Below are 23,090 nucleotides of genomic sequence, written 5' to 3' on the forward strand. Positions count from 1 at the left end.
CAATAATCACTGATTGGAATGGTTCTGTTTCTAGCCCTGATTCTTAAAGCATCGTTAACGTTCTAAATCTTTTCTCTTTCATATAAATAATATACTAATTGATTGATCTAACAGTTATTGATTAATTTTCCCTGATTTGATCGGTTATTGATTTGACCTTCATCGTTTGAGACGTTGGTCTTCGTCGAGGCTCGGTTCTGTTCCTGTTTGATGATCACTAACAATGTTAAGAATTAATCGATTGATCAAGGTACACACACACACACACACACACACACACACACACACACACACACACACACACAGAGACACACAACACCTTTTGGTATCTAGACTGGTTCTCGTGCGCTCCCAGTTGAGTCAGGTTGTTTCATGTTTCATAATGATTGTGACATCATCACCAGAGTGATGATGTCATCACTAGAGCAGCTGGTAAACCATCTTTAAATTTCTCTCCTCAAAATCTGTGCTCCTGCTAGCGATGCTAACCTGCAAGCTAACAGACGTACACTTCCTGTTCAGGGAGGAGCAACAGGACGGCCAATCAGCAGCCCATCAGCTCCCATTTTAACTCGGAGCAGATGGAGAGCAGTTTCCTCTCTGGCTGATTAGCTTCAGCCAATCAGATTCTAGAGCTGACGGTGTGTTCCTTAACAAAACCCCCTACAGGTTCTGGACCAGGAACCCCCTACAGGTTCTGGACCAGGGACCCCCTACAGGTTCTGGACCAGGGACCCCCTACAGGTTCTGTCTTTCTAGTCAATCGATGAATTGCAGCGTCTGTTTGCGGCGGCTAGCTGGAGGCTAACCCGTTAGCGCCAGCCCGGCGCCGGTTCCTTCCACGCAGATTTTCACGCTGGTCGGGGCTGAACAGTCGTGCTCTTTGTGGGACTGAGCAGCTGACTGCCTCATGCAGAATGTTCTCTGTTCTCTGTCCTCAGATTGGGTGAAGGAGACATGTCCCATCACGAGGTGAGTTCAGCCACGCCCCTCCCAGGTGGACAGTTTCAGCATCAAACAGAAGGGGGTCATTGGGTCTGAGCCTGTCCCCCATGTTCTTCAGACCAGTGCCGTGCTGAGGGTTTCCCGTCTGCCGCTGGTTAGCTCGGCGCTACAGTCAGTGACATCAGTGTACTCTGAGGTCAAAGGTCGTTACCCTCTGCTGGGGCTGATGGGGGTGGTTGCCGAGGTCGGCGTTCACAGGCTCTCCCACCTCGCCATGAGAAGAGCCACACCTCTTCTCCAAATCCTGGAGCTGCAAAGTAAGTGGGGCTAAATGCTAATGCTGCTAATCACGCTAACGCTAATATAACGGCTAATGCAGATTTTCTGTTCATCAATGCTAATATTCGTAGTGCTAATGCTGCTAATCATGCTCACAATGATCTTGCTAATTCTAATACAACAGTTGATGCTAATACTACCGCTAACCCTAATACTGCATGTTTGAATACAAATAAAGCTAACGCTCTTATGACAGATGCTAACAAACAATCCTGCCAATACCATTCAGTTGGCTACTGCTAAGCCTGCTAACACTGTTAGCAGAAAATGCTAACATTTCCTGTCTATCTCTTCCCTTTAGTCGGGGCTGCCAACAGTTTTGCTCTGATTGGTCTGGACCGTTTGGAGAGAACCCTCCCCATCCTGAACCAATCAACAGACGAGGTTTGTCTTATTGATTACACATAAAAATGAAAGGGTTAACTCAGCTGTGGAAAGGTCACCTGCCTGAGGCTGAATGGTGGCCTCCCCAGGGGGCGGGGCTTCCCTCCCCTCAGTAGCCCTGAGAGCCTGGCTCCTGTGTCGTGTCCGTGTCCTCAGGTGATGGCGCACCTGAAGGAGGCCCTCTTCCTGACCCTGGACGACGTGCAGCTCTGGGTGGGGGACGGTCTGGACGGCGCTCTGGATCAGCTGCAGCATCTGTCCCACGTTGCCCGAGACACCTTTCAGCAGCTGCAGGACACTCAGGTGGGACAAGCTGCGACTTCAGGATTGGACGACATCCTGAGTGGCCTGGAGGAGGCCGCCGCCTACTACTTGCCCCTCCCACCCACACTGCGTGAGGACGGGTCCATCGTGGGGGACGGCTCCGAGGACTTTCTGTTTGTTCTAACCAGACGGTGATGATGATGGTTGTCAGGCTGGGAGTGGGAGATGAGGCTCCAGGAGGATGAGGAGGATGAGGAGGATGAAGAGGAGCCCGGTCTGAGGACGAGGGCTCGCGGCCTCCTGTTGAGCCTCAGCCTGCAGCTTCATCATCGTCTATCAAAGGTCAGAGGTCAGCTGCAGAACGCCATCAGGACTCTGGGAGACGCCGCCGGCCTGGTGAGACAGAACTCTTCCTCGTCTACTCAGGTGGGCGGGGCCAGCCTGAGAAGACGAGGGACACCCTTCGCTGGGGGGGGGGGGGGCACCGATCGCGTTCTATTGAACACAAACGACAGGTTTAACAGCAGCAAGCTAACCAACGCAGCAGGGGGCGGAGCCATAGTCAGTGACCTTCAGACCTTTACGGAGGGACATCAAGTCGCTGTCACATGTTGAAATGGACCGATCGATCAAACCGATCGATCGGTTCGATCTCATCTGCAGGTGGTTCTGGATCGGGTTCTGGATCGGGTTCTGGATGTGGCTGGCGAGCTGCTGCAGAACCTGAAGAACCTGTTGGTGGTGCTATTGTACCAGGCCGAGGGTCTGAGACAGTTAACCCTGAACAGGGTCAAAGGTCAAGCCCAGCGGCTGGCTGAGCTGCCGGTTCAGATCCAGCAGGTCCTACGAGACCTGCAGGAGCTCTCCAAGCTCCTCCTCCAGCTGCTGGTCAATGCCACGCCCCTCTACGACTCGGTGAGGCTCACAGACCCAGACCCGGCCCGTCTCATGCCCCGCCTCCTTAACGGTCCTCGCGTGTCTTCCAGCTCCAGCGGCCGACCGACCAGGACGTCGAGGACTTCCTGAACCAGGAAGAGGTCCCGCCTGACACTTCCTGTCGGCGCAGCTCGGCCAACAGCCTCTTCCTGAAGGCGATGGACGGCCGTCCTCGCCGCCGCCGGAGCCTCCACTCCCGAGCTGCCCGGGCTTTGGGGAGTCCTGACCCCCCCAACGATCCCCCGGCCCTGGACGGAATGTCCCCGCCCCCCGACCTCGCCCAGCGACGCCCGTCCACCACCGAGCTGCTCCTCTCGCCGCTCAAACAGTTCGTCACTCAGAGCCAGAAGGCGTTCGAGTACCTGAGCCCCAACTCGCCCGACGGCGGGGGCCGCAGCACGCCCACCGCTAACTGATGCTACGCTAACGGCTAGCACGCTCACGTTCACCAACAGAGAGGTCACAAGGAATTAAACCTTTGGCTTTATCAGCTGTTGCTATAGAAACGCTTTTGGTGAACATTCCGATATTAATAGAATCCCAATATTATGAATATATTATCTCAGACCATCCATGTAACGGTTGATCATTTTAAATAAAGTTTTCTGGGCTCGCTTCAGTTCTTGGCTGAAACCTGCGTTATTCCTCATGGCCAGCAGGGGGCGGTGCACAAAGAGCCAGCACCTACTTTAAGCCACGCCTCCTTGGCAGTAAATTGAGGCCACCTGAAGCCATGACGTCATTTGAGTCGCCCGGAAAACCAGAGAAAGCCTGGCTGGCAAAAAAAAACAGAAAACAAACAACAAACAACAAACAACAACACATCAAAGGATAGCAACATAAAAAGAGTAGAAGAAGAAAACCACAAAACCACATTCAGCAGCTCCTCACAGGATGAAGAGGAGAATTACATCGGATTGGCTCAGTATCGAACCCGCTGTGATTGGCTCAGTATCAAACCCGCTGTGATTGGCTCAGTATCAAACCCGCTGTGATTGGCTCAGTATCAAACCCGCTGTGATTGGCTCAGTATCAAACCCGCTGTGATTGGCTCAGTATCAAACCCGCTGTGATTGGCTCAGTATCAAACCCGCTGTGATTGGCTCAGTATCAAACCCGCTGTGATTGGCTCAGTATCAAACCCGCTGTGATTGGCTCAGTATCAAACCCGCTGTGATTGGCTCAGTATTAAACCCGCTGTGATTGGCTCAGTATCAAACCCGCTGTGATTGGCTCAGTATCAAACCCGCTGTGATTGGCTCAGTATCAAACCCGCTGTGATTGGCTCAGTATCAAACCCGCTGTGATTGGCTCAGTATTAAACCCGCTGTGATTGGCTCAGTATCAAACCCGCTGTGATTGGCTCAGTATCAAACCCGCTGTGATTGGCTCAGTATCAAACCCGCTGTGATTGGCTCAGTATCAAACCCGCTGTGATTGGCTCAGTATCAAACCCGCTGTGATTGGCTCATGGCGACTCCTTTGACAGACCAGCGAGGGAATCAAGTCTGAAAACATCACAGATTTATTACGAGATGAAAGAGACTTCATGAGTCAGAAACTAAACTAAAGGACGTTAGATTAGAACATCAAAGGACGTTAGATTAGAACATCACAGCTTTATAAGTTTCAATCTGAGGACTTGAACAAGTTCAAGAAGCTGAAGACAATTTGGCCTTAAAATGTTTTTTAAAGGAATTCCTCACATTTAACAAACATTAGTTTTTAATTTGTAAATACTTTTTTGACCCGTTTGAAGTGATACTTCCTCTTTGGTCCTCCTCTTCAGACGTCTGAAATGCGATCGATGAGACTCTTGTGTTAGTCCTGGTCCTGCAGCGCCCCCCTGTGGCTCACTGCAGCAGGCAGCCACACCTGACGCTCTTCTCTTTGTAGACGGTGCTGAACACCTGGATGGCCTCCTTGTTGATCAGCGCCCAGAAGCTCTCGAAGGAGATGTTGTCCCCTTTCTGGACGCCCATCTGCTGCAGGACGAGAGACAGACCGTCCTCGCTGTCCACGCTCTGCAAACAGGAAGCAGGAAGTGAAGGTGCACAGCTCTGTCTCTGATTGACTTTGTGTGATGATGAGCAGCAGCTCCGCCCCCGTAGCGTCCTCACCTGGAGCAGCGGTTAGCATAGCAACAAGAACCAGAAGAAGTCCGGAGAAGATATCGACATAAATACATTTAATATTTAAACCGTCAACGATAGATCGGTCGCCAGGCTCAGCCAATCAGAGGCAGAAAGGGGCGGGTCATGATGTCACCAGAGTGAGATGTGACGTCACGTACCTTAGCGAACCTCGGCAGCTGATTGGAGATCATGCTCTGGAACTGGGCGGGGCCCATGGCCGGCTCGTTACCTGCAGCCTGGTGGAACTCGGTGACCAGCGAGTTAATGGCCAGCTCCAGGTCCGAGTACTGGAAGCAGCAAAGCAGCCCGTCAATCATCACCGATCAGATAGACTTCCTTATTGATCACCGATAAGATAGACTTCCTTATTGATCACCCATCACTGACGGAGAAAAGAACAATGGCCCGTCCTCCGGGCCTCTGGACCGGGCTCCTCTGCTCTGATTGGTCAGCTCCTGTTACGATGTCATCATCCAGGAATTTGGGTTCAGCAGCAGAACAAGTTGTTACCCAAAGGGTGAACCCCAACAAAGACCTGCAACCCTCGAAGCACCGGCACCCCACGGGGGCCCCGGGTGGGGCCCTGGTGGGACCCGGGGGGGGCCCTGGTCCGAACACCCTCATCAGTGAAACGCTGAATGTGATTGGGCCGAGCGATTCCCTGAGGCTCCTCCTTGTTGCGAAAGAGGGCGGCGGCTGCAGCGCCGCTGGTCTACAGGAATCCGCCTCCAGATGTTCACATTCAGGACCAGAAACCAGTTCATGAAACCAGATCCAACCTCAGAACCGCCCCAGCTTGCTGGCTGTAAAGTTGTGTTTGATCTGAACACAAAGAGGCCATCTGTGTGTCTGAGGGGGCGTCGACCGCTCACAAGCACGGCCCTTTGACAAGACGTTAGCACGACATGCCGTCTGTAGAACCAGCTAATGTGAGCCCATCTGAAGCCATGTTAGCATGTTAACAGCTAGCAGTGTAGCTAATGCGAGCCCATCTGACGCCATGTTAGCATGTTAACAGCTAGCAGTGTAGCTAATGCGAGCCCATCTGAAGCCATGTTAGCATGTTAACAGCTAGCAGTGTAGCTAATGTGAACCCATCTGAAGCCATGTTAGCATGTTAACAGCTAGCAGTGTAGCTAATGTGAGCCCATCTGAAGCCATGTTAGCATGTTTTCACTCAGTGCTGTAGCTGATGTTAGCATGTTTTCACTCAGCGCTGTAGCTGATGTTAGCATGTTTGTCTTATTTTATCTAATTACCAATGAGAATATAATATTTAGGGGGCGGGGTTAAGGAATTACATCCCATTTCAATGCTAACTTTCTAGATTTTAAAAAAGCATATCTTAAATGATAATAAAATAATTAGGTTAAAATATACTTTTTAAACATGCAGGAACGTAATCCGGGAACTTCAAGGCGTGTTCATTAAATTGGGATCTTTCAATCTCTCTATTTGCACATTTAACAAAACAATAAAGTTTGTTTACGTATCATAAAATCCCAACGTGATGTCATCGGAGTGGGCGTGGCTTGGTTCAAATAGACTGACTCATTAAAAAGGTTTTTAATCAGCTCATCGTACTGGAATGTAACGGAGTACATTTGCTGCCATATCATGTTGTACTCAAGTACGACCAAGTACGGCCTGCACACCTGCACGCACCTGCGCGCACCTGCACGCACCTGCACGCACCTGCACGCACCTGCGCGCACCTGAGCGCACCTGAGCGCACCTGCACGCGCCACACCCTCGGCACACACTCACGGCGACTCGCTGAGTGTTTGTGAAGCCATTTCACACACAAGCCGTCGCGTTACTCCATTTTACGCTGCGTTACTTCTCAGCTCCGTACTTTACGTTGATTTGATGACTCACGAGTTCCGTTTCCTCCGGTTGCCCCGCGAACACGTGAACGCACCGGCGCTCATCTGCTGCGGGACGTCGTGGACGCCCACCACGCCCTCCATGTCCGCACAGGGGACAGTCACTGTGTGGACATGGGGGGCGCGCGGTGGACACGCACAGGTCTTTACGACAGTCTTTGAATGCACCGCACCGGTTCAGGTGAACATAATCGATCGTTATCGATTCGATCTGCTTTATCGACAGACAGCTGGTGGCGGGCGACGGGCGTTAGTTTCCGGTCGCTGCTTCCAAACCTTAACCTTCTTGTTTCTGATGACCCCCCAGCGCTAATCCGATCACTGATCGATCAGATCGTCTTACCTTGGTCGCCATCTGCGGAGAGTTAGTCGCCAAAAACACGGAAGGACGCGCCGAAGGAGGACCGGAGAGAAACTGAGGAGAATCGGGAACGGCTTCCTGCTGGATCAGAGTCCACCCACTCCACGCACGCGCGCGCGCGCGCGCACACAGACACACCCATTCCACGCGCACACAGTTACCCTCGCCGAAGGGGAGGCGCGGGTACTGCAACTGGGTCTGTCTGTCTGTCCGTAACCCGATCGACTTTAAGTTTTTACACAAGCAAGGTTCCGTCCGCGGCTCGGTCCCCCCAGAATGGCGTCGATCCGGATCCGGATCCAGATTCTAGAATGCGTTAAAGGATTCTTTAACATTGAGAGAGGGCGCTTGGAGACGAGGGTCTGCGACCTCTGATTGACATTCTAGTTGTCTGTCTCGCCGCTCCTAGCCACGCCCACCTCTCACTGGGCGCTGCCCATTCCAACCAGTACCTGCTGGACGTCACCTGAGAGCCCCCGAGAGCCCCCGAGAGCACCCGAGAGCCCCTGAGAACACCCGAGAGCCCCTGAGAGCGCCCGAGAGCGCCCGAGAGCGCCCGAGAGCGCCCGAGAGCGCCCGAGAGCGCCCGAGAGCGCCCGAGAGCGCCCGAGAGCGCCCGAGAGCGCCCGAGAGCGCCCGAGAGCGCCCGAGAGCGCCCGAGAGCGCCCGAGAGCGCCCGAGAGCGCCCGAGAGCGCCCGAGAGCGCCCGAGAGCGCCCGAGAGCGCCCGAGAGCGCCCGAGAGCGCCCGAGAGCGCCCGAGAGCGCCCGAGAGCGCCCGAGAGCGCCCGAGAGCACCTGAGAGCACCTGAGAGCCCCTGAGAGCACCTGAGAGCCCAGCTGTGGCTGCAGGGTTCTGGATTCTGACTGGACGCCACAGAACAGAGGAGCAGGTGCTTCCTGTCTTTTTCCTCCAGGGGGGTGGGGGCACTCCCATTCATCATAAATACACTATCAGTAATGTTTATTGATCGGTAATCAATACTTAACTCGAGTTTATTATTTATTATTAGACAGGCTAACATCATCGTTAGCTTCTCAGACAGGCGCACATCTTTGCTAGCATTTCCTGTCAAGAACAAACCCCCATTTTGAAGTAAAATCTCTCCCTGAGGAAAATGTCAACAAAAACCTGAAGATGGACTAAAAGCGTTTCTACTTGAAACTAACTAAAATCTAACGAAGACCGTGCAACTCTGAACCAGGATCCCGGAGGGTCCTAGAGGGCCCTAGAGGGCCCGGAGGGTCCCGGAGGCCCCCGGAGGGTCCCGGAGGGTCCTAGAGGGCCCCGGAGGGTCCTAGAGGGCCCCGGAGGCCCCCGGAGGGTCCTAGAGGGCCCCGGAGGGTCCTAGAGGCCCCCGGAGGGTCCCGGAGGGTCCTAGAGGGCCCCGGAGGGTCCTAGAGGGCCCCGGAGGGTCCCGGAGGGTCCTAGAGGGCCCCGGAGGCCCCCGGAGGGTCCTAGAGGCCCCCGGAGGGCCCTAGAGGCCCCCGGAGGGTCCTAGAGGGCCCCGGAGGCCCCCGGAGGGTCCCGGAGGGTCCTAGAGGCCCCCGGAGGGTCCCGGAGGGTCCTAGAGGGCCCCGGAGGGTCCTAGAGGGCCCCGGAGGGTCCTAGAGGGCCCCGGAGGCCCCCGGAGGGCCCCAGAGGGCCCCGGAGGGTCCTAGAGGGCCCTAGAGGGCCCCGGAGGGTCCTAGAGGGCCCTAGAGGGCCCGGAGGCCCCCGGAGGGTCCTAGAGGCCCCCGGAGGGTCCCGGAGGGTCCTAGAGGGCCCCGGAGGCCCCCGGAGGGTCCTAGAGGCCCCCGGAGGGTCCCGGAGGGTCCTAGAGGGTCCCGGAGGGTCCCGGGGACAGTCAGGTATATGATGACTGCTCCGGGGTCGGTGGCTCTCTGCAGGTTCTGGTTCTGGATGCTGCCGGGTTTATTGTGAGGTGGAAGACGAGGACACGTTGTCCTCAATGGTGCTGAATGCATCTTGGGGCGTCACGTCTGCTTCACTGACATCAAACAGGGTAGGAAAAAAGAAGCTTTGAGGTTTTCAATAGTTTTCCATTGATGTGGAACCAGCGAATCAGGTCTCAGATAATCAGACAACCTACCCGTGGACAGAGTCAGCGCCGCCGCCGCCGCCCACTCCTCCATCGGCTCCTGTAGTTTTCTTTGAGTCATCAGCTGCTCTTTGGTCCATGGACTCGGTCCTGGTTCTGGACCTGGTACGGTGGTCGGTGTCGTTCAGAGACAACGATACGTTGAGCTGGACATCGTTACTGGAGTCGCTGGGGAGACCAGCAGAACATGAAATACACAAACTAAAACAGGCTAGCCGTTATCTTAGCTTCTCCATTAAGCTAACCGTTATCTTAGCTTCTCCATTAAGCTAACAGTTATCTTAGCTTCTCCATCTAGCTAACGTTTATCTTAGCTTCTCCATCTAGCTAACGTTTATCTTAGCTTCTCCATCAAGCTAACAGTTATCTTAGCTTCTCCATTAAGCTAACAGTTTATCTTAGCTTCTCCATCTAGCTAACGTTTATCTTAGCTTCTCCATCAAGCTAACAGTTATCTTAGCTTCTCCATTAAGCTAACAGTTTATCTTAGCTCCTCCATCTAGCTAACATTTATCTTAGCTTCTCCATCTAGCTAACGTTTATCTTAGCTTCTCCATCAAGCTAACATGTATCTTAGCTTCTCCATCTAGCTAACATGTATCTTAGCTTCTCCATCTAGCTAACATGTATCTTAGCTTCTCCATCTAGCTAACGTTTATCTTAGCTTCTCCATCTAGCTAACGTTTATCTTAGCTTCTCCATCTAGCTAACGTTTATCTTAGCTTCTCCATCAAGCTAACAGTTATCTTAGCTTCTCCATTAAGCTAACAGTTTATCTTAGCTCCTCCATCTAGCTAACATTTATCTTAGCTTCTCCATCTAGCTAACATTTATCTTAGCTTCTCCATCTAGCTAACGTTTATCTTAGCTTCTCCATCTAGCTAACGTTTATCTTAGCTTCTCCATCTAGCTAACGTTTATCTTAGCTTCTCCATCAAGCTAACAGTTATCTTAGCTTCTCCATTAAGCTAACAGTTTATCTTAGCTCCTCCATCTAGCTAACATTTATCTTAGCTTCTCCATCTAGCTAACATTTATCTTAGCTTCTCCATCTAGCTAACGTTTATCTTAGCTTCTCCATCTAGCTAACGTTTATCTTAGCTTCTCCATCTAGCTAACGTTTATCTTAGCTTCTCCATCTAGCTAACGTTTATCTTAGCTTCTCCATCTAGCTAACGTTTATCTTAGCTTCTCCATCACTGTTTCCTACAGATCTACGTGAGCGTCTGATGAAAAGCTGTTCCCTATTCAGAGGGCTGACATTAAGAATCTGTCACTGGTTATTGTTGGCTTAGGGTTCTGGTTAGTGTTCTGGTTAAGGTTCTGGTTAGGGTTCTGGTTCGGGTTCTGGTCCAGGTTCAGGTTCTGGTTAGGGTTCTGGTTAAGGTTCTGGTTAGGGTTCTGGTTCAGGTTCTGGTTAGTGTTCTGGTTAAGGTTCTGGTTAGGGTTCTGGTTCAGGTTCTGGTTAGTGTCCGGTTAGGGTTCTGGTTCAGGTTCTGGTTAGGGTTCTGGTTAGGGTTCTGGTTAAGGTTCTGGTTAGGGTTCTGGTTAGGGTTCTGTTAGGTAACTCTTGTTGTGGGGTACAACGTAAGGCGTGTTCCAGGAACTGGAACGTGGACCCGACCGAGCCGACCCGGTTTGGACCGTCGTTGTGCGTTAGCGATTAAACAAACACTCACTCCTCCTCCACGCCGTCCTCCTGGGGGGTCGGAGGTCGCGAGCAGACGACACACGTGTTCCCCAAACAGCGGAAACATGGCCGGCAGTAGACGCCTGCAAAAACAGCGTGTCATAAAAACAGAGCGTGGCGTCCGGGAGGGGCGGAGCCTGCACTGGATCCACAGTCATTGGTTGAGGCAAACAACGGTGTGATGATGTCATGGCTGATCTGTGTGTCACTAGTGTGTAACCAGTGTGTGTGTGTGTGTGTGTGTGTCACTAGATGAGGACGGTCTGTCCTCTGCAGGAGACACACGTGAACCAGGGACCCGCCTCCTCTGACACCGAGCAGCTGATTGGGCTGTGATGTCACTGTTCATGACATCATCGTTATCAGTCAATCAATCAGACTGACATTGGTCTCTACCTTTACATTGTGGGACATCACAGGCGGCCATGTCTTTGTCCCCCAGGCCTGTCCCGCAGGCCCGACAGCTGACAGAGGACAGACCCAGCAGGTGGGACAGGCGAGCTCCTCCCACCCTGAGACGGACACGTTTCATTAGGACGGGATTCAGGAGGAGAGAATCCGACATGAGGAGGCGACAGACTCGTACCGCAGCAGGAGGCTTGTGAGGCGTCCCGCCCCCTGCTGGCCAGGTGGACCCCCGGCAGCAGACCTCCTCAGGCCCTCCCCCTCGGCCCGCCTCTCATCCTGGATCAGCTGCCAAAGGAAGCGGATCCTCTCCTGAGGAGGACACAAACAAGGAGACAGCTTCAGCCCTCCTGGTCTCCTCCTCCTCGTTCTTCGTCTCGAGACGAACCGTCGGTTCCGTTCAGACATCGAGACGAACCGTCGGTTCCGTTCAGACATCGAGACGAACCGTCGGTTCCGTTCAGACATCAAGACACGAGAAGACAAGCTGCATTTTAAAAGAAAGATAAAAGCTTCCAGAGGAGTCGGGAAACAAAGTCCATGTTAAACACCTACGAAGCACCTAAAGACACACAGAGACACACAGAGACACACAGAGACACACAGAGACACACAGAGACACGCAGAGACACACAGACACACAGAGACACACAGAGACACACAGAGACACACAGAGACACACAGACACACAGAGACACACAGAGACACACAGAGACACACAGAGACACACAGACACACAGAGACACACAGAGACACACAGAGACACACAGAGACACACAGAGACACACAGACACACAGAGACACACAGAGACACACAGAGACACACAGAGACACACAGAGACACACAGAGACACACAGAGACACACAGAGACACGCAGAGACGGATAAGACACACAGAGACGGATAAGACACACAGAGACACACAGAGACACACAAAGACACACAGAGACACACACAGACACACAAAGACACACAGAGACACACAAAGACACAGAGACACACAGAGACACACAGAGACACACAGAGACACACAGAGACACACAAAGACACACAGAGACACACAGAAACACACAGAGACACACAGAGACACACAGAGACACGCAGAGACACACAGAGACACACAAAGACACACAGAGACACGCAGAGACACGCAGAGACGGATAAGACACACAGAGACACACAGAGACACGCAGAGACACACAGAGACACACAGAGACACACAGAGACACGCAGAGACACACAGAGACGGATAAGACACACAGAGACACACAGAGACACACAAAGACACACAGAGACACACACAGACACACAGAGACACACAGAGACACACAGACACACAGAGACACACAGAGACGGATAAGACACACAGAGACACACAGAGACACACAAAGACACACAGAGACACACACAGACACACACAGACACACAGAGACACACAGACACGCAGAGACACACAGAGACACACAGAGACACACAGAGACACGCAGAGACACGCAGAGACGGATAAGACACACAGAGACACGCAGAGACACGCAGAGACACGCAGAGACACGCAGAGACACGCAGAGACACACAGAGACACACAGAGACACACACAGAGACACACAGAGACACACAGAGACACACAGAGACACACAGAGACACACAGAGACACGCAGAGACACGCAAAGACGGATAAGACACACAGAGACACACAGACACACAGAGACACACAGAGACACACAGAGACACACAAAGACACACAGAGACACACAGAGACACACAGAGACACACACAGACACACAGAGACACACAGAGACACACAAAGACACACAAAGACACACAGAGACACACAGAGACACAGAGACACACAGAGACACACACAGACACACACAGACACACAGACACACAGAGACACACAGAGACACACAAAGACACACAGAGACACACAAAGACACACAGAGACACAGAGACACACAGAGACACACAGAGACACACAGAGACACACAGAGACACACAGAGACACACACAGACACACAGACACACAGAGACACACAAAGACACACAGAGACACACAAAGACACACAGAGACACACAGAGACACACAGAGACACACAGAGACACACAAAGACACAGAGAGACACACAGAGACACAGAGACACACAGAGACACACAGAGACACACAAAGACACAGAGACACACAGAGACACACAAAGACACAGAGACACACAAAGACACACAGAGACACACAGAGACACACAGAGACACACAAAGACACACAGACACACAGAGACACACAAAGACACACAGAGACACAGAGACACACAGAGACACACAGAGACACACAGAGACACAGAGACACACAAAGACACAGAGACACACAAAGACACACAGACACACAGAGACACACAAAGACACACAGAGACACACAAAGACACACAGAGACACACAGAGACACACAGAGACACACACAGACACACAGAGACACACAGAGACACACAGAGACACACAGAGACACACAAAGACACGCAGAGACACAGAGACGGATAAGACACATGCGATTGTCTCTCGGTGGCAGCTCGTGTTGGAGGATCAGGGGGCGTGTTGAAGGAGGCGGGGTCAGACTCTCCATAGACGTCTGGATCCTCCATGTTGACGACAACGCTCGCTGCTGATTGGACGAAGCTTCAGGTGATCCTTCGGTCTCTAAAGTCGAACCTGCTGAGATGTTTGCTTGGAAGCTGGGGACCGACTCAGACCAGAACCAGCAACCCGAGTCCTCTCTGAAGACACTCACCTGTCTGTCCATCAAACACACCTGCTGACTGGGAGCAGGATGGGGCGGGGCTTACAGGAGGCAAAGCTGCCCTCAGGCTGCTTCTCCAGGTTTAAGAAAGACTTCACGAAGGCCCAGCCGGAGGGTTCCCCCCTGGACCCCCCCTGGGACCCCCCCGGGACCCCCCCTGGGTTCCCCCCGGGACCCCCCCGGGACCCCCCCGGGACCCCCCCAGACCCACCTGCTCCCTCTGTGGGTGGTACCAGGCACAGACCAGCCGTCTGCAGCGCCGGGCCGGTCCACTGACCACGGACACCAGCAGAGCCAGACCCAGCAGGAACCCTGGAGCACAAGGAGGTGGCTGAGGGGGAGGAGCCTGTACGGACCTGGAGCAGGACGCAGGTGTCGCGTCCCTCCTACCGAGGACGAAGACGCCGCCGGGGTCGGGCTCCGACGGCTCCGGGAGACACTTCCTGCTGATGACGGTGACGTTTCCTCCCTGCAGGACGTTGAAGGACGCCGCCAGGTCTCTGAAGATGTCTGCAGCGTAACCCGAGCCGTTCACCTGCACCGCCACCGTCACCGGCGCTGCTGGACACAAGTCACCATGGTAACCAACAGGCCGGCATCGCACCCACAACAGCGCCGCGATCTCACCTCTGGCCACGACTTCCCCGTCCACCAGGCGGCGCACCTGATCCAGTATCCAGAACACCAGGAAGTCCAGCGCCACCAGCAGGCCGCCCATCACCAGGTGTCTGAGGACTGAGGCCACGCCCACCAACACGCCCCGCTGCTCTCGGGTCGTCAGGTGAAACGCCACTGCGAGATGGACGGATGCGTTTAGACCGGGCGGCGTCAGGCCTTCGGGCGAACGCCAACGTGCACACAGGTGTACCCACGCGGCCTGACGAAGGTCCTGGCTTCTCTGCGTGTGATTGGCAGGACTGAGACTCCGCCCCTCGAGGAAGCCCGTTGGTCGAAGTCTTCAAACTGAGCCGTGATGTAGACGTTATCAAAGTGGATGTCCCGGAGATACCTGCGCCGGTAGCGCACCGCCCTGCCAACGCAGACATGCTGCCATGCTACCATGCTAACGGCGCGTTCAGGTGCGGAGCAGGTAACGTGCACTGACTTCAGGAAGCACCAGGCGAGCAGCGCCAAGCTGCCGCACGCCAGCGGTCCGCTCAACATCTGGAACAGCTGCAGCTCCGAGGAAACCTCCTCCACGACGCTCTGGGTCACCTGCTGCAGCGACTGGCTGCTCGTAGCGCCCAGGTCAAAGGTCACGGAGGCCGAGACGTCGAAGTCAAACTCCTGCTTCATGCGCTCAAACGCTCTGACGGTGGCTGGAGGACAGACCGGACGTTCGGGGTCAGGGTCAGGGTCAGGGGTCAGGGTCAGGGTCAGGGTCAGGGTCACAGACTCACGCGCTGCCAGGCGTTTCCTCAGGTGGTCGGCGACGTAGGAAGGAATGACGCAGAAGAGTTGGCCGGCTGAAACAGAAGCTTCTTGAGACCTCAGCGGACAGCGACGCGCTAACGGCGGTCCCTGAACGCACCGCGGGGTTAACGGCGGTCCCTGAACGCACCGCGGGGTTAACGGAGGTCCCTGAACGCACCGCGGGGTTAACGGCGGTCCCTGAACGCACCGCGGGGTTAACGGCGGTCCCTGAACGCACCGCGGGGTTAACGGCGGTCCCTGAACGCACCGCGGGGTTAACGGCGGTCCCTGAACGCACCGCGGGGTTAACGGCGGTCCCTGAACGCACCGCGGGGTTAACGGAGGTCCCTGAACGCACCGCGGGGTTAACGGCGGTCCCTGAACGCACCGCGGGGTTAACGGCGGTCCCTGAACGCACCGCGGGGTTAACGGCGGTCCCTGAACGCACCGCGGGGTTAACGGCGGTCCCTGAACGCACCGCGGGGTTAACGGCGGTCCCTGAACGCACCGCGGGGTTAACGGCGGTCCCTGAACGCACCGCGGGCGAGGCTGCACAGCGGCAGGAAGCCGTCCACCAGGCCGCACAGGAAGTCGAACTCGCCCAGCAGGGCGGCGCAGTCGGCTCGAGCCTCCGCAAACAGCGCCCGACACTTCCTGTACGGAGAGCCCAGCCTGGCGTTGCAGATGTCCCCGATGTCCACCAGGAAGTGAAGGGTGTTCCTCAGAGTACCGGCTGCAGGTCAGAGGTCAAACATGCTTGCTTCAGTTGAAAAATAAAACCTCTCCATGATCTCTACGATCCGCACAAGGCCTCTCAAAACCTCCCAGAACCCCCTCGTGGACACGTAGGACAAGTAGGACATGTAGGACGGTGAAGTGTCCTTCATAGAAGCTCCAAATGGGGGCAGGCCGGAGCAGACCCAAATCACAGACAGGTAGACGCAGTGACGACGGGTTAAACCGACGGGTTAAACCAGGCATGGGCAAACCCAGGCCCGGGGGCCATATGCGGCCCGTTGGTCTTTTTAATCCGGCCCGCCAAACTTGTCCAAATTATATCATTAAATAAAATTGTATTATAATTAAGCCTGATTCATTTGACCTTTTCCCTGTAATGCTGCCTGTAAAAGGCCGAATCCTTTCATGTGTCATTTATATCAGCTCACAGAAACACTCCATCCGTCTGTGCTTGGTCCGGCCCCTCTGCCAAATATTAGAACCTATTGTGGCCCGCGAGTCAAAAAGTTTGCCCCCCCCTGGGTTAAACCGACGGGTTAAACCGACGGGCTAAACCGAGGGGTTAAACCGACGGGCTAAACCGACGGGCTAAACCGAGGGGTTAAACCGACGGGCTAAACCGACGGGTTAAACCGACGGGTTAAACCGACGGGCTAAACCGAGGGGTTAACCCGACGGGTTAAACCCACCGACGTGGCGGACGCTGCCGGTCAGCGCGTCGATGAACTTCTGGACCCTCCCTGCGGCGGCGGCGGCGTTGCTGCTGATCTCTCTGATCCGGTCCAGCCCGGCTGCAACGACACGAGACGGACAGTTCAGATGTGGCCAGACAGACGCCTGGAGGGTGAAGGGTCACGACACGCCCAGAGGAGGAGTCTTACAGAAAAGAGGCGTGGCTGCCCTTCGTATCAGTTCCTGCGTCTGATTGGCTGCCAGCTCGGCGCCACAGATCAGACTGGCGGCGGCTCGCTCCGTGTTCTCCAGCGTGTTGGTGAGAGGACCGGCCAGCAGGAGCGTCGTAAACAGGAAGAGGAGGAGCTTCCTGCCCCGAGCTGACAACGTGACAGGGGGGGCTGTGATTGGCTAACCTGAAGCCACGCCTTTTCTCGGATGCACCAAATCGACGTCATTTTAAACGGGTGACTGACCTGAGCACAGCGATGGCAGCAGGACCATGACGTCAGCGCGGGCGCCGGCGGACACGCCCATCCCGAAGGCGGCCATGACGGCCACGCCCAGCGTGCTGTACACGCAGAACCACAGCGGCTGCTTCTGCAGGAAGAGCGCCGAGAGTCCGTACAGAGACGCCAGCAGCAGCCCCAAGACAAACGCCCCCAAGCTCCGCCCCCCAGCCAGCAGCCGACCTCTGACCCCAGTCCTGGGCCGTCCTGCTGACCTGCAGGGAGACGTGGTGACGGACTCGAGTCCATTTACTCCGCTACAGACACGGTCTGGTGCCGTAAACAGCTTTGCATCATGGGAAACAATCATTTTATTTATTTCGTTTAAGATGACAAAAATACACAAAAACGTTTAAAACGACGACAAGAAAGGCTTTCTAATCCAAGTTATTGTTCACCGTTTAGAACTCGCTTTACAAAACCTGAAGAATATTTCAATCAACAAATGTCCGTTCAATAAGCAGCGGCGCCGATATCGGATCAATAGAGACCAGAATGAGTGAGACAGTACTTTACTTTGTAGATCAACCAATAGATTTGGCTATTTTATCATTTCCTACTAAAATGCTCATCAATAATAACTCCTGAAATGTTGAATGTCCATCTAATCTATTTTTATTGATCTATCAAGATTTGTTCTTTTCTCATTGAATATTATACAATTTGTTTTTTACATTTTGACAGCTAATCTATTTCTGATCAAACCAATCTCTCATTTTTACTACTTCTATGAGTTGCTGTATATGTTCTCATGAATAAAATAATGTCGTATAATCAGTAAATAGAAGGCTTCGTAGAACATCTTATATACCGTGTATAATATAAATAACATGGGCCCAAGTATCGAGCCTTGAGGTACCCCTAATTAACTAGGTCTGATTCGGAATCATTCATCTGAACTTATTGTTCTATTTCCTGTTAATTCCATTAAAGCTATCCATGATTATATTTTAAACGGATTCTTGATGACTCTTTATCGTTTTGATAATTGATTTTATGAATTACCTTGAACGGGTAGACTCCTGACCGAGTTTAAGAACTCCAGTTATTGATCAATTACAAATACCGTAATTCCCGGCGTACAAGCCGCTACTTTTTTCCAATATTTTGAACCTTGCGGTTTATGCAACGACGCGGCAAATTTACGTATATTTTCCAACTTTCGTTACGAGCCGTGTTTCGTTAAAGCCTATTTATTTTCATTACGAAATTAACGCCCGCCCGCCCGGAGGGAAAGCCCCGCTTGCGCGTAGCTGGGGAGATCCGCGAGAAGGGCCCGGCGCGCGTCCAGAGTCCCCGCCGCCTGTCCGCCATCCGCTACGCGGCGTCGGACGCGCCGCCCCGCGGGGAAGGAACCCGCCCCCTCGACCTCCCGGGCGTCCCCACCCCTGCCGCACCACGCTCCCGCGGACGGAGGATGAGGGGCACGGGGGCAAGGGGGACGGGGACACCCCGCCAGGCGCGCGCGCGCGCCGCGCAGCCTCCGACGGGCGGGGAGGGGAGGGCGACGGGGCGACTGCTCCCCCAGCCGCGGCTCGAGCCCAGCCCCGCTTCGCACCCCAGCCCGACCGACCCAGCCCTTAGAGCCAATCCTTATCCCGAAGTTACGGATCTGATTTGCCGACTTCCCTTGATCTAACATGCCAGAGGCTGTTCACCTTGGAGACCTGCTGCGGATATCGTTACGAGCCGTGTTCCGTTAAATAGCATTTGTTTCAATGTACCGGTAGACACCTGCAGTTTACGAATATGTGCGGCTTATTTTTGTACAAAATAAATATTTTTTAAAATTCAGTGGGTGCGGCTTTTTCACAGGTGCGCATAATAGTTCAGCAATTACGGTATACGTGAGTGGTTCAATAATTCTGGTTTTTATGAGCGGCATGCCTAAAGCTTCTCCGGCTGTAGATCTTTTGTTTCCAGATAGTCGCTCCTTCATTTGATAAATATTTACACAACTAATTTGTAAAAGAAATTATCCTCAAATATTTACACATTTTCCTTCACAGAGTAATTTGAGTATACTTTGCTACCTAATACCACTATTTATTATTCCCCACGTAGCCTTTGTGTCGTTTATATTCTTATTTAGTTTTTCACTTTTTAGCTTTCTGCTAGCTTTCGTCCACATTTAGCTTTCTGCTAGCTTTCGTCCACATTTAGCTTTCTGCTAGCTTTCGACCACATTTAGCTTTCTGCTAGCTTTCGTCCACATTTAGCTTTCTGCTAGCTTTCGTCCACATTTAGCTTTCTGCTAGCTTCCGTCCACATTTAGCTTTCTGCTAGCTTCCGTCCACATTTAGCTTTCTGCTAGCTTTCGTCCACATTTAGCTTTCTGCTAGCTTTCGTCCACATTTAGCTTTCTGCTAGCTTTCGTCCACATTTAGCTTTCTGCTAGCTTTCATCCACATTTAGCTTTCTGCTAGCTTTCATCCACATTTAGCTTTCTGCTAGCTATCAGCTGTCAGTTAGCTTTCTGCTAGCTATCAGCTGTCAGTTAGCTTTCTGCTAGCTATCAGCTGTCAGAGTCCCACATTTCTTCTGGATTTGCTCACCTGTTGAGTCCTCTGGCAGTCTGACAGACTCCTCCCCTTTCCTCCACCTGGACCGTGACATCAGTTTTTATCAGGTGTCTCTTTCTTTTCTCGCTCTTCATCTCTGGTCTCGTCTTCGTTTGTCTCAGACACACAAAATATGTCCTGTCTCCAAGTAACCGAAATGAAACAGAAGGAAAGAAATGGAGGATTCAGCCGACCAATCACAGCACAGCACAGTCCAACCGATCAAAACACAGTACAGTCCAACCAATCACAGCACAGGACAACCAACCAATCACAGTACAGTCCAACCGATCACAGTACAGGACAACCAACCAATCACAGTACAGTCCAACCGATCACAGTACAGGACAACCAATCACAGCACAGCACAGACAACCAATCAGAGCACAGTCCAACCGATCAAAACACAGTACAGGACAACCAATCACAGCACAGCACAGACAACCAATCACAGTACAGTCCAACCGATCACAGTACAGGACAACCAATCACAGCACAGCACAGACAACCAATCAGAGCACAGTCCAACCGATCAAAACACAGTACAGTCCAACCAATCACAGCACAGGACAACCAACCAATCACAGCACAGTCCAACCGATCACAGTACAGGACAACCAACCAATCACAGTACAGGACAACCAATCACAGCACAGCACAGACAACCAATCACAGTACAGTCCAACCGATCACAGTACAGGACAACCAATCACAGCACAACACAGACAACCAATCAGAGCACAGTCCAACCGATCACAAACCAACTGACAAAGGTAGACAGCAGCTGGAGACCTCGTGTCCATCTTGTTGGACATGTCTCACCTGGACATGCCTCCACCTGTTCCCAGTGGTGAGTCTGAATGCATGATTTCACCCTGACAGGACACCGCTCATGTTTCTCCTGTGAGCATGAAGCTACCGCTAGCAGCTACCGCTAGCAGCTACAGCTACCGCTAGCAGCTACCGCTAGTAGCTACTGCTAGTAGCTACAGCCAGCAGCTACCGCTAGCAGCTACCGCTAGCAGCTACAGCTACCGCTAGTAGCTACTGCTAGTAGCTACAGCCAGCAGCTACCGCTAGCAGCTACAGCTTTGCTAGTTGCTAGTTTCTGTTAGCCGAGCGTGGGACGTCCTCCACCTGTTCGTCTGTCCTCCAGCTCTGAGCAGGATCTCCTCGGCTGTCCTGCCTCCACTCCTCCTCCGGTTCCTCTGCAGCCAATCAGAAGACTTCCCGGTGGCTCACCTGGTCTTCAGGGCGTTGTTTGGAGCAGTGGGCGGTTCAGGTCCTCCATTTTGTTTGATTACATTTTAGTTCAGAAAAACATCTAAAGTTTGTAACTATTTATAAACTATTTAGTTTGTAGTATAGTATAGTTTTAACTGTTATGTTAATAACATTGATTTTAAGATCTCATTTATTATTTATTTTTATATTTACTGTAACTACAATCATATTTTAATCTAATTTTATTCATGAAACGTTTTTAGAGATGACATAAATCTAAATATATTTGAGGACATTACGTGTCTAATCATTATTTTAATGATCATTATGATCGTATAATATTGATCATGAAGATTGAACGACTTTATGTGTTTGACTCTATGACATCGTAGTTCTGTTCCTGGGCGTGTCCCACAACCTGCCGCTGACCTTTGACCTGCAGCTGGCAGCAGGGGGCGTGTTCGTCGGTAAGGACACGTCACACACGCCATGAAGCACGTCAGGGAATGAAGGAACGCACGGAAACACGGCGACTCGTGCGTTCCAGCCGCGGCGGCGCTGGCGGGAGCCGCCTCCTCCTCGGCCAGATGTTTGGTCCTCCTGATGTTTCCCAGCATGCTCGGCTCCCGCGGGCGAGCGTACCTGACGCTGTTAACCCTGTCTGTGCTCTGCAGAGGTGAACACACACACACACACACACACACACACAACCCAGGACCGTGGCAAGTATCATGTGAAGTTACTGCAGTACAGTAATCCTTCATGTAGAGTACTAAGAAGAGTAAAGAAGAACCGACTGGAGTTTGATCAAAGACGTTTCACCGTCGCCCAAGAGGCTTCTTCTTTAGATACTGGTACTCCTGCTGGAGGGTCCAGGTACTGCTGCTGGAGGGTCCAGGTACTTGTACTCCTGTTAGAGGGTCCAGGTACTTGTACTCCTGCTGGAGGGTCCAGGTACTTGTACTCCTGTTAGAGGGTCCAGGTACTTGTCCTCCTGCTGGAGGGTCCAGGTACTTGTACTCCTGTTAGAGGGTCCAGGTACTTGTCCTCCTGCTGGAGGGTCCAGGTACTTGTCCTCCTGCTGGAGGGTCCAGGTACTGCTGCTGGAGGGTCCAGGTACTTGTCCTCCTGCTGGAGGGTCCAGGTACTTGTACTCCTGTTAGAGGGTCCAGGTACTTGTCCTCCTGCTGGAGGGTCCAGGTACTTGTCCTCCTGCTGGAGGGTCCAGGTACTGTCCACTTGGGTATGTGGTCCTAAATCTGATGCCTATCGGATCTGTTGCCATGAGAACCGACCCAGACGCCTCCGTTATGCTACACAGAATAAAACACATTCGTGTATCTGTCTGATGATGTCATCACAGGACCAGTGTCCAACATCCAGCAGAACATGGAGGCAGCGGCCGTGTCTCTGGGCTGCAACCTGGACCTGCAGGTCCGGCACGCCACGCTGCTGTGGAAGGACGCCATCAGACCCGTCCTGGTCATCATGGAGGAGCTCATGGTGAGGGTCAGCACGCGGGGGCGTGGCCAGCACGGAGAGGGCGTGGCCAGCACGGAGCGGGTAGTCGGGTCTTTCTCACCTCTGCCCCCTCAGGATGGTGAAGCGGCGTTCCAGTCGGAGGTTCTGAACGTCAGCAGGACGTTCCAGAACCTCCGGGACGAGGTCGTCCGTCAGTACGGCTCCGACGGGCCGGACCCCAAACCGGGCCCCAAACCGGGCCCCAAACCGGGCCCCAAACCG

General features: G+C 53.1%; 3 protein-coding genes across 3 annotated transcripts; 1 reads left to right on the forward strand and 2 right to left on the reverse strand.

Moving 5' to 3' along the window:
• The first annotated feature begins 957 nt into the window (after window positions 1–957).
• LOC137913176 (perilipin-2-like) lies at window positions 958–3,284 on the forward strand. The gene is made up of 7 exons (XM_068757158.1): window positions 958–972; window positions 1,064–1,262; window positions 1,586–1,668; window positions 1,825–2,062; window positions 2,144–2,328; window positions 2,596–2,847; window positions 2,919–3,284. Exons 1-7 carry the CDS (start codon window positions 958–960, stop codon window positions 3,282–3,284), a joined length of 1,338 nt encoding a protein of 445 aa, XP_068613259.1.
• Window positions 3,285–4,445: 1,161 nt separating this feature from the next.
• Window positions 4,446–7,337, reverse strand: LOC137917768 (protein S100-A14-like). Its single transcript, XM_068760498.1, has 3 exons — window positions 7,233–7,337; window positions 5,162–5,290; window positions 4,446–4,892 (listed from the first exon to the last, which is right to left on the reverse strand). Exons 1-3 carry the CDS (start codon window positions 7,242–7,244, stop codon window positions 4,722–4,724), a joined length of 312 nt encoding a protein of 103 aa, XP_068616599.1. The 5' UTR covers window positions 7,245–7,337; the 3' UTR covers window positions 4,446–4,721.
• A 3,688-nt stretch (window positions 7,338–11,025) lies between these two features.
• Window positions 11,026–20,218, reverse strand: dcst2 (DC-STAMP domain containing 2). Its single transcript, XM_068757159.1, has 14 exons — window positions 20,118–20,218; window positions 17,530–17,777; window positions 17,263–17,433; window positions 17,071–17,172; window positions 16,182–16,376; window positions 15,631–15,696; window positions 15,336–15,549; window positions 15,103–15,260; window positions 14,858–15,022; window positions 14,621–14,788; window positions 14,442–14,542; window positions 11,633–11,757; window positions 11,437–11,552; window positions 11,026–11,123 (listed from the first exon to the last, which is right to left on the reverse strand). The coding sequence occupies exons 1-14, from the start codon at window positions 20,216–20,218 to the stop codon at window positions 11,026–11,028; spliced, it is 2,028 nt and encodes a 675-aa protein (XP_068613260.1).
• Between the last annotated feature and the right edge of the window lie 2,872 nt (window positions 20,219–23,090).

The sequence above is a fragment of the Brachionichthys hirsutus genome, chromosome 3 (assembly GCF_040956055.1).
Source record: "Brachionichthys hirsutus isolate HB-005 chromosome 3, CSIRO-AGI_Bhir_v1, whole genome shotgun sequence".
Classification (NCBI taxonomy): Eukaryota; Metazoa; Chordata; class Actinopteri; order Lophiiformes; family Brachionichthyidae; genus Brachionichthys; species Brachionichthys hirsutus.

Bases quoted from the DNA above. Each gene is read 5' to 3' on its own strand.
- LOC137913176 (XM_068757158.1), top strand. The intron at 1,263-1,585 runs GTAAGTGGGGCT...TCTTCCCTTTAG, and splicing joins CCAAATCCTGGAGCTGCAAA to TCGGGGCTGCCAACAGTTTT. The intron at 2,329-2,595 runs GTGAGACAGAAC...TCTCATCTGCAG, and splicing joins TGGGAGACGCCGCCGGCCTG to GTGGTTCTGGATCGGGTTCT.
- LOC137917768 (XM_068760498.1), bottom strand. The intron at 4,893-5,161 runs GTACGTGACGTC...TCCTGTTTGCAG, and splicing joins AGCTGCCGAGGTTCGCTAAG to AGCGTGGACAGCGAGGACGG.
- dcst2 (XM_068757159.1), bottom strand. From the start codon at position 20,218: ATGAAGAGCGAGAAAAGAAAGAGACACCTGATAAAAACTGATGTCACG. The intron at 15,697-16,181 runs GTGCGTTCAGGG...CTTCTGTTTCAG, and splicing joins GCTGTGCAGCCTCGCCCGCG to CCGGCCAACTCTTCTGCGTC. The intron at 15,023-15,102 runs GTGGGTACACCT...TCCATCTCGCAG, and splicing joins CAGGACCTTCGTCAGGCCGC to TGGCGTTTCACCTGACGACC.